The sequence below is a fragment of the Rhinolophus hipposideros genome (genome assembly GCF_964194185.1).
Source record: "Rhinolophus hipposideros genome assembly, chromosome: 2".
Taxonomy (NCBI): domain Eukaryota; kingdom Metazoa; phylum Chordata; class Mammalia; order Chiroptera; family Rhinolophidae; genus Rhinolophus; species Rhinolophus hipposideros.
This window is the reverse complement of record NC_138048.1, coordinates 49,212,750-49,225,996: the sequence shown is the minus strand read 5'-3', so window position 1 is coordinate 49,225,996 and position 13,247 is coordinate 49,212,750. Positions and strand designations below refer to the sequence as shown.

The 13,247-nt window shown below is 36.0% G+C and overlaps 1 protein-coding gene across 6 annotated transcripts in view; it reads left to right on the top strand.

Annotated features, from left to right (window-relative positions):
• The window catches only part of HACD2 (3-hydroxyacyl-CoA dehydratase 2), a 91,739-nt gene that overhangs the window by 45,053 nt on the left and 33,439 nt on the right, over positions 1 to 13,247 (top strand). For 3 of the 6 annotated variants that reach the window (XM_081065044.1, XM_081065049.1, XM_081065045.1), the window contains one exon: positions 12,476 to 12,564. In XM_081065044.1, coding sequence (XP_080921170.1) covers positions 12,476 to 12,564 — 89 coding nt within the window. Of the gene's footprint in view, positions 1 to 3,752; positions 3,842 to 11,515; positions 11,536 to 12,475; positions 12,565 to 13,247 lie in introns of those variants that run through there. The other 3 variants (XM_081065047.1, XM_081065046.1, XM_081065048.1) reach the window with 3 other exon arrangements.

Genomic DNA, 13,247 nt, shown 5'->3' with positions numbered 1-13,247 from the left:
AAACTTCATCTTCAATTTTCCTTCCCTGCCCACATTGTTTGGTAGAGCTCTGAGAAAGAATATGGTTTGGTAAAGTGCATTTTTTTGTTTACTCCAGTGAAATCCTGTGATTGTTGGTTTTTTTTCAAGTCATGGAGAATGACTACTCTCTCAGCCTTATGTTATTAGACATTAAGTTATTTCAAGTAAGAGACCATTAGATCGTGTTCAGCCTTTTGGAAAAGTTTTACAGAAAAGAATTTTCAGAAGTATATTGAGGCAAAATTTGATAAGGTTTTAAAATAGAGATACTAATGTTTTTCTTTCCAATATCCAGAGTACTTACATGAGGTAGGTGCAAAAATAATTGCGGTTAAAAGGTTAAAAATAATTGCAAAAACCACAATTACGTTTGCACCAACCTAATAGATTGTTAACATAAGTTAGCAAAAAGTGCCTATAAATTTGAGTTCAACTATTAATTTTATTTGGCCCTTACAGTTTTACTAAATTTTTTTTTCCTTAAGAAAAGTTTACGATGTAGTCTTGCTGGTGAAATATATATTGAATCATCCATATTGCAAGGCTTCAATTAGAATCCTGGACTAAAACACCTTTAGGTCTGTGAACAATAAAAATAATCTCTTGGAAATTTGCTGTTGGAATCCTAACTGTAATACACAGGTTTGAGTGAGTGTCCATGACTTATAATTGACTCGTGTCCTTACAGTTTCTAATATTTTTATGCTTTCGTCTTTTTCAAAATGTGACGCCCTTTATGTTATCTTCAGAAAGGTTGGAAATACGTCATTTTTTTCATGTCTGTATTGTGCTCCCATTCAGAAATTAGACTTTCAGTAAGTTTATTTTTAAAAAGTGGAGGCCCCAAAAGTAAACAAACAAACTAAAAGCCGTTGGGTATTTGATGAAGCCCTCCAAAAGCCTGTTCCCTGCAGAGGCCTGTGGGCCCTCCATTGAAGCCAGTTTATTGTTACTTTCACATGTAAGAACCTCAATTAAGTTTAAGAGCAAGCTGTTAGTGGCAGACACTTTGACAACTGGCCATCTGAAACAGAGGAAACAGTAAAAAAACAAACCAACCAAACAGAAAACTGTATAAAGGACATCTAGTAAACCAGACACTACTACAATAGTCAAAGACACTTAATATATAGAGAGAGACATGGCTCAAAAGACCGAACACCGGCTCTATATTTCGTGTACACTGAATTATACAATAGTATTGTTTTCTCTCATATCGGTCATTAACAAGCTCAGGCCAAGTTTGTGGTCTGCCCCAAACAAGTGCACAGGCTTTCTGTGTATCTACCATGTCTTCCCGAAAATAAGGCCAGCTCTTATATTAATTTTTGCTCCAAAAGACACATTAGGGCTTATGTTCAGGGGATGTCATCCTGAAAAATCATGTTAGGGCTTATTTTCTGGTTAGATCTTATTTTCGGGGAAACATGGTATTTGGGTATTAATTTCTCCCATGGTTTGAAGATTTTCTTTCTACCTTTGCTTTCCCTATGCCCAGTTCCTACCTTATATTTTTATTATGTATTGTAGTGTTTTTCCAGCTTTTGTCAAGTTCCCCTAATGTCTATAAAGAAGTGTGGTTCCACCCCAGGGGGTTGAGAGTAAAGGCTCAGGCCTTTACTCACATAATGTGAAACATTTTTGAAGTCCCCTTTTTTATGTTTTAATGTAAAAATGGATTTCCCCAAAAAATTTCAGGAAAAATCCACGAACGTGCACTATGTGTATGTCCTGTGGCAAGTAGAATTGCTTGTGTAGCGGTAAAATTCCAATGAAAAATACCTTAGATTGTTCATATAACATGATACAGCTTAGTGTTGACTCTCGGTAAGTTCAGCACAGCCACTTTTCCCTCCAGTGTTGAAAGTGTTTATTTACTCTTCCTTCATTTGAATACCAGATGAAATAGTTGGCTTGCATTTAGGGCCTACTCATATGTTGGGTGAATATTATATTATCTTTGAAGAGTAAAAATCACAGTCAGTGTGGTGAATGGCCAGGAGACCTAAGACCACCACTCACACTGGTGCGCACATTCACCCTGAAATGCTGGGTGGAGTTGCCCACACTGTTATTTTTCTGTCTTATTTTATTTTGGCTGTGTTCATACACTTGAGTTTGAGTGAGTTGACTGCTAGCAGGACATCACTGGATTGGTCCCTGATGCACATCTTTGGGGTGTGCAGGCCCCAGTTTGAGCAGCATCTCTGTATTTAAAGTTTTGTCACATAAAGGTAAAGACTTCATTCCGAGTGCATGTTTCTTCCCAATGCTAGACACGTGAAGTATCATTGTACTTGATTTCTTGTGTTTCTCCCTTTATAACCATTTCAATTAGGTTAAAAAAAAAGCATGAATGCACTTAGTAACACTATCCTTTTAGCACAAAGAAAATACAATGTCCTCTTACAGTTTAGTACATCTTTTAGAAATGCCAACCTCAAATAAATCTAGAGCTTATCATATAAATGCCATAATTTTGCTATTGATTTCAGTGTAGGACACAAATTTATTTTGTCAGAGTTCAGTAAAGTAAGTGTGGTTATGTAAAATATATTGAAAAATTTTTTTTTGGAAGGGGGTGGAGGGGCATGTCAGGTGCTGCAACCTGAAGAGGCGTGTCAGTTTTCTACATTCTGGAAAAAAACAAGAAAAGAGAATTGCTCTTCTGTCTGTCTTTTTTTCCTCCCTCCCTCCCTCCCTCCCTCCTTTTTCCTTCCTTCCTTCTTTTCTTCCTTCCTTCCTTTTTTTCCTTCCTGTTTTTTAAGCCGGTCATTTTATTCCTTGAATCCCATACTCCAACTCTTCTCATTTTGGCCAGAAATATTTTCTGTTTTCCTGAGATTAACTTGTACTCTAAAAGAAAATATTTCAGAAAATTCCTGTTTAGAACTGCAATTAGTTTAATTTCAGAATTTTTGCTGGTGCCAAATGTTTAATTTCTTCTTAAGAATAATGATTTTTATTAATTTAGAAATTATAATTCACATTTTTTTATAAGGAGTTCAAGCAGTGTGGAAAAGTACAAATAGTAAAGTTTTTAAATGATTCCAAATTCTACCAATTGATATTAGATAAACATCATTCAGAGTATTCCTTTCACATCTATGTTAATATAAGGAAGAAAAACTATATGGATGGAAGAATCAAGCTCTATTGCTCATACTATAAATGCTATTTTTCATTAAAATCACTGTTTATCAAAAATAAATTAATTATAAAACTTTTTTAACATGAGATATATATTATGTACCAAAAATTCCCTTAAGTTGAACAGAAAGATTTTGAAATTTTTAGATTAGAATTATGTTTAGCTATATATCAGTTTTAGGCAATATCTTTAATTCTGTAAAGGAAATTAGTATTGGCACTTCTCCTTACATCTCTTCCCTGACTCCGCTTTTTATATTATTAATTATTATTGTGGTTTATAAGCATTTACACTATGTTCTATGACCATGATTACCATAAATGTTAAATCTTAATGTTATATTTGAATGGATTTGTTGCCTACTGTGGGCCCTTTTACCATAACTTCTCCATTCTTGATTTTTTTATTTTGATTTATCTCTTGTTTGAATTTCTGAGAGCATGTGTATTTCAAGAAGGTTGGTCGTATAGGGATTATGTGACAAATTCTTTCATATTTAGTGATGTTTACCTTTTGCCATTACACTAGAATGACATCTCGGCTGGGTATAATATTCTTGAACATACTTTCTTTCCCTCAGACCTTTGTAGTGTTGCTTCATTGTCTTCTGACATTGGATGTTGCTGTGGAGAAATCTGAAGCCAGGCTGATTTTCTTACCACTTTGTAGGTAACTTGCTTTTTTTGTCTGGATCCATGAAGTATTATTTTTGTAACCAAAATATTTTTCAGCTTTACTCATTCACTATCAGTTGTCGTTTTCTGGAACACAATGTATTCTTTCAGTACAAATTAGTTCTTTCATTTCTTGGATTATACTGTTGAGTACATTTTCTGTTCCATCTATTGGGTTCACTACTTTGGGGATAACAATTATCCCTGTGTTGGACTGTCTTTGTTTTCCATAATTATTATCTTCCTTCCAGTTGCTTTAGTCTTTGACTTTTCCCTTAGATGCAGTGCATGCTTTCTTTTTGTTTTTTTGTCTTGCATTATGTTTGTATGGTTGCCATTCCTTTTCATCTTGCTAAAGTGTGAGCAGCTTTGTCGAGCCATTTTATTTGTTCTGATATAGATGTTACTGAATTCTTCCTGACTGCATTTCCACAATATTTAAGATTTAATTGTTGTCCTCTCTGAGCTACAGTTTTAGGATTGGAGTTTGCTGTTTTATATATTTTTCTGTATACTGAGGGTGGGAGTGTAGGGCTTAAGAGAGTGTATAGATATCAAAACATAAAGCCTCAGTAATTAAAACAATGAATATATGTGTTGATACAGAAGGATTTTCAGGATATTTTTTAAGGAAAGAAAAGCAGGCTGTGGAACAAGGTGCATAAAATGCTCCCACTATGTAAAAAAGTTTTTTAAAAAATGTATAAATATATCTATATACATTCACTTACATATTTGTTATTACATACCTGAAATATATGTCTGGAATGATAGACAGGAATTAATAATTGGTTACCTGTGGGAAAGGCACCTGAGTGGTAGTAGGATGGGATTGCGAGGGAGACTTCTCTGAACACCTTTTTTATACTTTTTAAATTTTAAACAATGTGAATGAATTACTTATTTAAAACACAAGCATTCTTCCTTCTTTTCTGAGATTTAATTGCTCCATCCTGGATTCCTGAACCCTATAGAAATAATATCTCATTCCTATAGGGAACTTGGTACCAGCACTGCAACTCAGTGTGGGTCCTGAAAAGCGTGGCATCGATGAGGTGGCTCCAGTTAGTCACTTCCCCCCACATCCTCATCATTTTCCAGCCTCCATGCCTGACCCACTGCAGTCAGAGATGTATGTTTCTCGCCAAATGTGAGCCTTTCAGTGAAAATTCTCAGGATTTTATTGATTCACCCATATCACTTTTGGGGGTGGGGACTGAGTAGAAGGTATGCAATCGTCTTTCCTTTCTCAGTTAACACTTTAAAGAAATGTATGGCATAAAGTTGTACTCCATTCCTGTTTGGTTGCTGCTAGTGATTTTTGTTGTTATTGAATGTTGTTACTTCTATTTCAGTGCATCTGGTATTTGGGTAGGGAGATTCTGATTTCACTTGCCATCATTTAGCTTAATTTCTGGCACCAATTTTGTGTATCCTGCCTTGCTTTGGTCAAGTCTCCATTACCCATGTATGCCTTAATGGTTGGCTCCTTCCCTAGTTATGGGCTCCATCAGAACACCATCCTACTCTGCTTCCAACCTGTGTTGCCTTTCCCATACCTAACTTTCAACCTGGTCTTTGTCATAGGTAGCCAATCTCCCAACCCCACTAACCTGGCCCATCTGAGGGCTGCACTGGGCAGACTGGATTTCCAGTGCTGCCCAGCTTTGCAGGGCTCAGCTGTTTGGGGAGTCCTCAGAACACCCTGCTTCTGGGCAAATGAGAAACCGATTGCCAGATCCCCTTTGTACAGCTTCTCTCACCCACACATGCCTATATTTCTTTTATCTGCTAATGTTTTGCTTCAAAAGTTCATTGCCATTTCAACATAAATTCTCATAATTATTTCTCAAGTTATAACCTTCCTTTGCCAAAGATTTACAATGCTGGCAGATATCTTTCTGAAACCAAGAAGGAATCATTCCATTCCCTCTGTACAAATGTTTAGTAACATCAAATCATCTTCAAGGAAAAGACCTAAAAATAAGAACTATCCTAAAGCAAATCCTTTTCACTCTGAGAGTAAGTTCGTGAGGGCAGGGACACTGTTGTATCCCCAGGATGGAGAATAATATCTGGCACAAAGCAGTACTTCAAACATATTTTTTAATTAAATTACTAAATAATAGATAACTAATGAATCTTTTTTTGAATGAATTCTGATCTAGTGATAGCTTACTGATAAGATTGCAGAATCTCTTTCTGTCATCTGAAAATAACCCATTTAAGTACTAAACAACAACAAAACAAAAAACAACAAAAAATCTGCAGTTATGTAGTTTTAACATGCTGTGTCATTGTGCTCAAATAAGGGGTAAACTGGCATGATAAGTGCAAACAGTAGAATTGACTGTAAGAAGTCTAGAGAAGAAAGAGGATCTGATGTGTCTTATCTATCTATACTCTTCATTTCACAAGGATTTGTGGTAACATACACAAAATATTATAATTTAGTATGGTTCACATTTGGATTGAAACTTTCTGACTACCAAGTTGAAAAGGACAACTGAGTTACATAATTTGTTTCATTGGAAAAGAATAAATATTTCTTAGCATTAAATTGTAAAACAAATTTCCCACTTGGGGCTTTATATAACGAGCATTGAGTGATAGGTTGGATATTATACTGCGTACCATTTCTACAGCAAATAAGGTAATAATTTTTTTTAACCGTAAATGAAATCTACCCGATAATAACAATAAACCAAAGTCAGTGACGTCAGTTCTGCTCAGAGCTAAGATAATATGGTCCCTCTAGGTGGACTTCTTTTGCTGTCTGGCTTGACTCCAAGGATAAACTTGGAGTTCCTGGCCTTCTGATGGTCTTGCTTATATAAGGGTCCGTTCTTTCTGCTGGCCTTTTGATTGGTCCAGTAGAACAAGCATTTTGAGATTGGCCTGTCTGGTTAGGGTCTGAGCTGCTGTTTACTGGGTGACTGGTTGTGGTAGGTTCATATGCCATAGAAAGTAAGTGAGAGTTGATATGAATGACATCATTTCGGGAAAACTCAGTGGCCTAACTAGGTCGGTTTCCTGGATGGGGAACACAGGAGCACCTGCGGGCACAGCCAGCAGCATCTCGGCATCTGCATCAAATTAGAAAGCTTTCATCAGCTTTTCATTCTCTAATTTATTAAAATGTAAATTTACTGGCTTTTTATTCCCTGACTTATTAAGATTTAAATTTACCATGGAGGATGTACTAAAGCAGGCACGCTTATATACTGCTGGTAGGAGTGTATATTGATACAAACTTTTTGGAAAGCAGGTTGGCAACATATGAGTATATCAAGAGCCTTCAAGGCATTCATATCATTTGTCCTAGTATCTACTTCTTGGAACTGTCCCAAGGAAATAATCCTTTAAAAAGAGAACCTAAGCGTCAAAAACATGTAAGTGTTATTTCTAATACTTCATTACTTCATTTATAGTATCCAGAAATTGGAGCAAATTAAATGTCTCTCAGAAGGAGACTAGGTAAATACTATTTTCCACTCAAACGAATATTGTGGCTCAAGTTAAAATATTTTGAAGACTATGTTTTAAGGTAGAAAATTTCTTTAAAATGTTAAGTGAGAAAAGCAAAATACCAAGAGTTTAAACAATAGAAGTTGAACTGTATTTAAAAATGGACTTAAGGATTAATATCATTAAAATGTCCATACTGCCCAGAGCAAGCTACAGATTCAGAGCAATCCTTATCAAAATACCAATGGTATTCTTCTCAGAACTAGAATAATCCTAAAAATTATATGGAACCATGGAAGACCCTGAATATACAAAGCAATCTTGAGAAAAAAACAAAGAGGTATATCACACTCCCTGATTTCAAACTATACTACAAGGCTATAATAAGTAACACAGTGTGGTACTGGCACAGAAACAGACACAGAGGTCAATGGAACAGAACAGGGAGCCCAGAAATAAACCCACACTTATATGGTCAATTAATCTATGACAAAGCAAGCAAGAATATACAATGGGAAAATGACAGTGTCTTCAATAAGTGGTACTGGAAAAACTGGACAAATACATGCAAAAAAAAACACAAAACTGATCACTCTCATACCATATACACAAATAAACTCAAATGGATTAAAGACTTAAGTATAAGACCTCACACCACAATAAGTTGTAGAAGAAAATACAGGTAGTAAACTCGGATCAGTTTTAATAATATCTTTCTGGATACGTCTCTTTGGGCAAGGGAAACAAAAGCAAAAATAAACAAATGGGACTACATCAAACTGAAAAGCTCTGCACAGCAAAAAAGAAACCAACAAAAAGACAACCTACTACATAGGAGAAGATATTCGCAAATGATACATCTTTTAAGGGGTTAATATCCAAACTAAGGAACTCATACAACTCAACGTCAGAAAAACAAACAGTCCAGTTAAAAAATGGGCAGAGGACATAAATATTTCTGCAGAGAAGACATGCAGATGGCCAATAGACATGAAAAGATGCTCAATATCACTAATAATCAGGGAAATCAAATCAAAACCACAATGAGATACTTATTCACACCTGTCAGAATGACTGTTGTCAAAAAGTCAATAAATCAAGGGTGTGGAGAAAAGGACCCTTGTGTACTGTTCATAGGATTGTAAATTGGTGCAGCCAGTATGGAAAACAGTATGGAGATTCTTTAAAAATTAAAAATAGAACTACCATACAACCCAGTAATTCCACTTCTGGGTATTTATTCAAAGAAAATGAAAATACTAATTCAAAAAGATTGTGGCATTATTTACAATAGCCAAGATATGGAAGCAACATAGGAGTTCATCGATAGATGAATGGATAAAGAAGATGTAGTACATGTATATAACGGAATATTATTCATCAGTAAAAACGAGTGAAATCTTGCCATTTGTGACATGGATAGACCTAGAGGCTATTATGCTAAGCAAAATAAGTCAAAGACAAATACCACATGAAATTTTTAAAAAAAGAACAAACAAACACAGATTCATAGAAACAACAAACTAATAGTTGCCAGAGAGGAGGGGGATGAGAGGGTGGGTGAAAAATAAAAATGTACATAGAAAAGACTGGTGAGAAATATACCAACCAAAAGAGTAAATCTTTGTTTTTGGTTACTAAAACTTATTTTTAAGAAAGACAATCTTATTTTTGTTTAGCACTTTTGAAAATTAGAGGTGTATAAATCTTCCTAGAAAAAGGAGCTTTATGGTTAGAGAAGAAACCCATGTTCAGCCAAATTGCGATATTCATTCCTCAGATCCTCCCACATCCTTCTGTTTAAAGTCATACTTACCAAGCATTCTGATGCGGGCAGCAGAAAAAAGTACTCCTGGATGAGGGTGTCTAAAATCCCAAATATTCAGTTATGATAAAGGCTGTGCCTCTATTACAAGAAACTCCATACCCATTAGCAGTCAGTCCTAGCTTCCCTTCTAACCTCCCAGCCCCAGGTAATTACTTCCTGTCTCTATAGTTTGCCTGGTCTGGACTTTTAAATTGAATCATGCAGCTTGTGGTCTTTTGTCACTGGCTTCTTCACTCAGCATAATATTTTCAGGGTTCATCAATACAGTAGTATGTATCAGTATTTCATTTCTTTTGATTTATTTTTCATTACTTTTTACTTTATTTCTAGTGTTCCATTGTGTCTATAACATCACATTTTATTTATCCATTCTGTTGGACATTTTGTATTTCTCTTTTGGGGAATATGTATACCACTATGAACGTTCACGTACAAGTTTTTGTGTGACATATGTTTTCATTTCTCTTGGAGATAGATGTACCGTGTTTCCCCGAAAATAAGACCTAGCCGGACAATCAACTCTAATGCGTCTTTTGGAGCAAAAATTAATATAAGACCGGGTCTTAATCTAACATAACTGGGTCTTATATTAATTTTTGCTCCAAAAGACGCATTAGAGCTGATTGTCTGGCCAGGTCTTATTTTCGGGGAAACACGGTAGATATATACCGGGAGTGCCAAAAAAAGGTACACAGGTGGACACGGGTCAGCGTTGCTCAAGCAGTAGTTCGCCGTAATCAGAAGTGTATGGACACTGATGGTAACCGCTTTGAGCATCTCTTGTAATTGCAGAAGTCAAACGTGACTTGTATTCATCTTTTGTTATCGGTATATATTGAGTATTACAATTTTAAGTATTTTCCTTTCTTAAAGTGTGTATACATTTTTTTGGCACCCTCTGTATATATCTAGGAGTAGAACTGCTGGGTCATATGGTAATTCTGTACTTAACGTTTTGAGGCACTGCCAGATTTTTCCAGAGTGGCTGCACCATCTTACAATCCCATCAGCAGTGTGTGAGGGTCCCAATATCATCACACCCTCATTAGCAGTTGTTACTGATTTTCATTATAGCTATCCAGTGGTTGTGAAGGATGTATTGTTACGGTTTTGATTTGCATTTCCCCGATGACTCATTGATGTTGAGCATATTTTCCTGTGCTTATTGGCCATTTGCCTATCTTTTCTGGAATCTTGAAATCTCTATTCAAATCCTTTGCCCATTTTTAAATTGGGTTATTTGTCTTTTTGCTTGTTACCTTGTAAGCATTCTTTATATATTTTGGATATAAGTTCTTTATTGTGTATGATTAGCAGATATTTTCTCCTACGTGTTGGTTGTCTTTTCACTTTCTTGATGGTGTCCTTTGAAGCACATAAGTTTAATTTTGATGAAGTCCAATTTATTTATATTTTCTTGTGCGTTTAGTATCACATCTAATAAACCATTGCCTAATCCAAGGTCACAAAGATTTCCATCTATGTTTTCTTCCAAGAATTTTACAGTTTTAACTCCTACATTTAGGACTTTCATCCATTTTGAGTTAATTTTTGTATATGGTGGGAGGAAGTGTTCTAACTCCATTCTTTTGCATGTGGCTATCCAATTGTCTCAGCACCATTTGTTGAAAAGACAGTTATTTTTCCATTGAATTGCCTTAGCACCCTTGTTGAAAATCATGTGACTATAAATGTGAGAGTGTATTCTGGCTTGCAACTCTTATTTCATCGACCTATGTGTCCATTTATATTTGTCTTTCATTCATTCTACACAGATTTACTGAGCATCTTTATATGCTAAGCATTGCTTGACACGCCCATGTTACTTGCTTTTGGGAACGAAACCATCCCCTCATGAAGGTCAAATCTTCTTTAAGAAACTCATTCTAACAGGATAGAGCATCTCTTTTTCTTAATGAGATACAAAGTGATTACCTTTTATAGCCAAACCTGTAGAGGCAATTTATCTCTGTCTGATTTGTACATGGTCTTTTGGCAAGTTGTAGTTTGTCCAACTATAAATGTTTAGAAGTCTGAGTGCAATTCTTTTTTTTTCTTGATAACACCGGCAACCTTGGTGTTATTAGCACCATGCTCTAACCAACTGAGCTAACCGGTAACCCCCAAAAGTACTTTTTTTTTTTTTTTTTTTAAGGAGGGCACAGCTCTCAGTGGCCCATGTGGGAATCGAACCACGCTCCAACCGAGTAACTGGCCACGCCTGTGAGTGCATTTTTGAGGGCTTGGAAGAATAAAAATTGGTCTGGGATAGTCATGTGAGTGTACTGAAAATGGTATTAGTTTTAAAGTGGAAGAAGGATCTGCGACTATGATGAGAGGTTCCTGGCAGGTGTGCAGGGGTCCACGTGCAACTTGAAAGGTCCAGGAAGTTGGTAAGTCTAGTTGCTGGCAGCAGTAAGGCCAGAGAGAAATGGCGGGGAGGGGCTGCTGGATTGAATACCCATAATTCTTCTTTCAGGTTTTATTTTAGTAACAGTCTTTTGCCAGTGTAAAGTTACAAAGAGAAAATGATGTTTATAGATCTTGGCTTATTGCTGGATGTAGGACGACCTAAAGGAGGCGAGAATTTTATATAATGGTGGTGGCATCTGGTCTCTAGGTAGAGATTGTAGTTGGAGGAACTGAAGGGAAAGGCCAAAGAAATGTAAACTTAGCAGAACTTGATGATTATATGAAATAATTGGAGATGATTCCAGTGTTGTAACTTGAGGACATTGGGAGGGTAATTGTACCAATGCTTACTGTAATGAACAAGGTAAGAAGAAATGGTTTACAAAGATAATAAACTTTGATTTTGCTATGCTTATTGGCAAAAATCTTCGTGTGGATTCTAAGATATCAACTTAACCATTAGATAGTGTATCAAGTCTTGTATACAGGAGCTTCCAACATTCATTACACATAAATCCAGTTGATTTCCTTTCTATAGGTGCCTGTTCATTTTTGAAAACCCCTAATATAAAATGAACTTCAGTGTGTAATTGTAAAGGTTAAGCAGTGGTTTTGTTTTCTCTACCTGTATGAGAAGTGTAAGAAACATTTTACTTGGTCAGTGATTTTTGAAAGGTTTAGTTAAGAAGTATACCTAGATTCCAAGGTTCGTTATTGCCGTTAACAGTATTATTGTTTTGAGGGAGGAAGAAGTTTTTAATATTTACTGTATCAAAAAACGTAGTCTCTATAGCAATATAGATAACTTTCAGTTGCTCAAGATGGTTTTGTGTCTAAACATTAAATATTGCATGTTAGAAAATGTATTTCATGCTGAAACAGTACATTAGATTTATTTATCCATCCTAAAATTTCTTTCAGGAATTGTTCCATCTTCTGTTGTCCTGACTTCTTTCCAGGTGATGTCAAGAGTTTTTCTAATATGGGCAGTAACACATAGCGTCAAAGAGGTAAGTGTTTACATAGACTAAAATAAAATAATACCAGCACTAACAAATGCTAGTCAACTTTTCTTTCTCATGTATTATAGCTAAAGATGAAACTCCATGTCACATTAATATAGCCCAGATAAAATTTATATTCACCGTAGGAATTGGGTTATTGGGGGAAACATATCCCAAACGTGGTAGTGTTGTTGAAGACAAGACCGGTTAAATGAGAAGTCCTGCGATCTCAGTTCCCATGGAGATTTGGGTGGCATGGATGTGGTCTGCAACTCAGTTATTTTTTTCTGGTATCTTGTTTGTATCCCACAATAAACTGGACAACTGCATCCTTACAGTGGGACAATTTTGCAAATGGGGTACATTAATTAATTCCCAGAACAGTCCAATTTTTAGAGGACCAGGAGAAACAAACTTGTTTCTACCCAGCCCAGCAGGAGTAATGGAATTCCCAAATGTGCTGAGTCTGGAGGATCTGGGAGCCTGGGTAGTCCATACGCAGGCAGACGCAGAGATACTCCTTATAAGGACTGGGGGAAGAAAGCCATCATTACCATGAGTGTGAATTCACAACTAAGCTTTCATTTTCTGGTTGGAGAAGGGGGTTGTTTTCCTGTATGTTTTTTGCTTTTTAAAAGTCGTTTATTTCTGGCTAATGTCACCTTGAGGTAAAATATCTGTAGCCACCA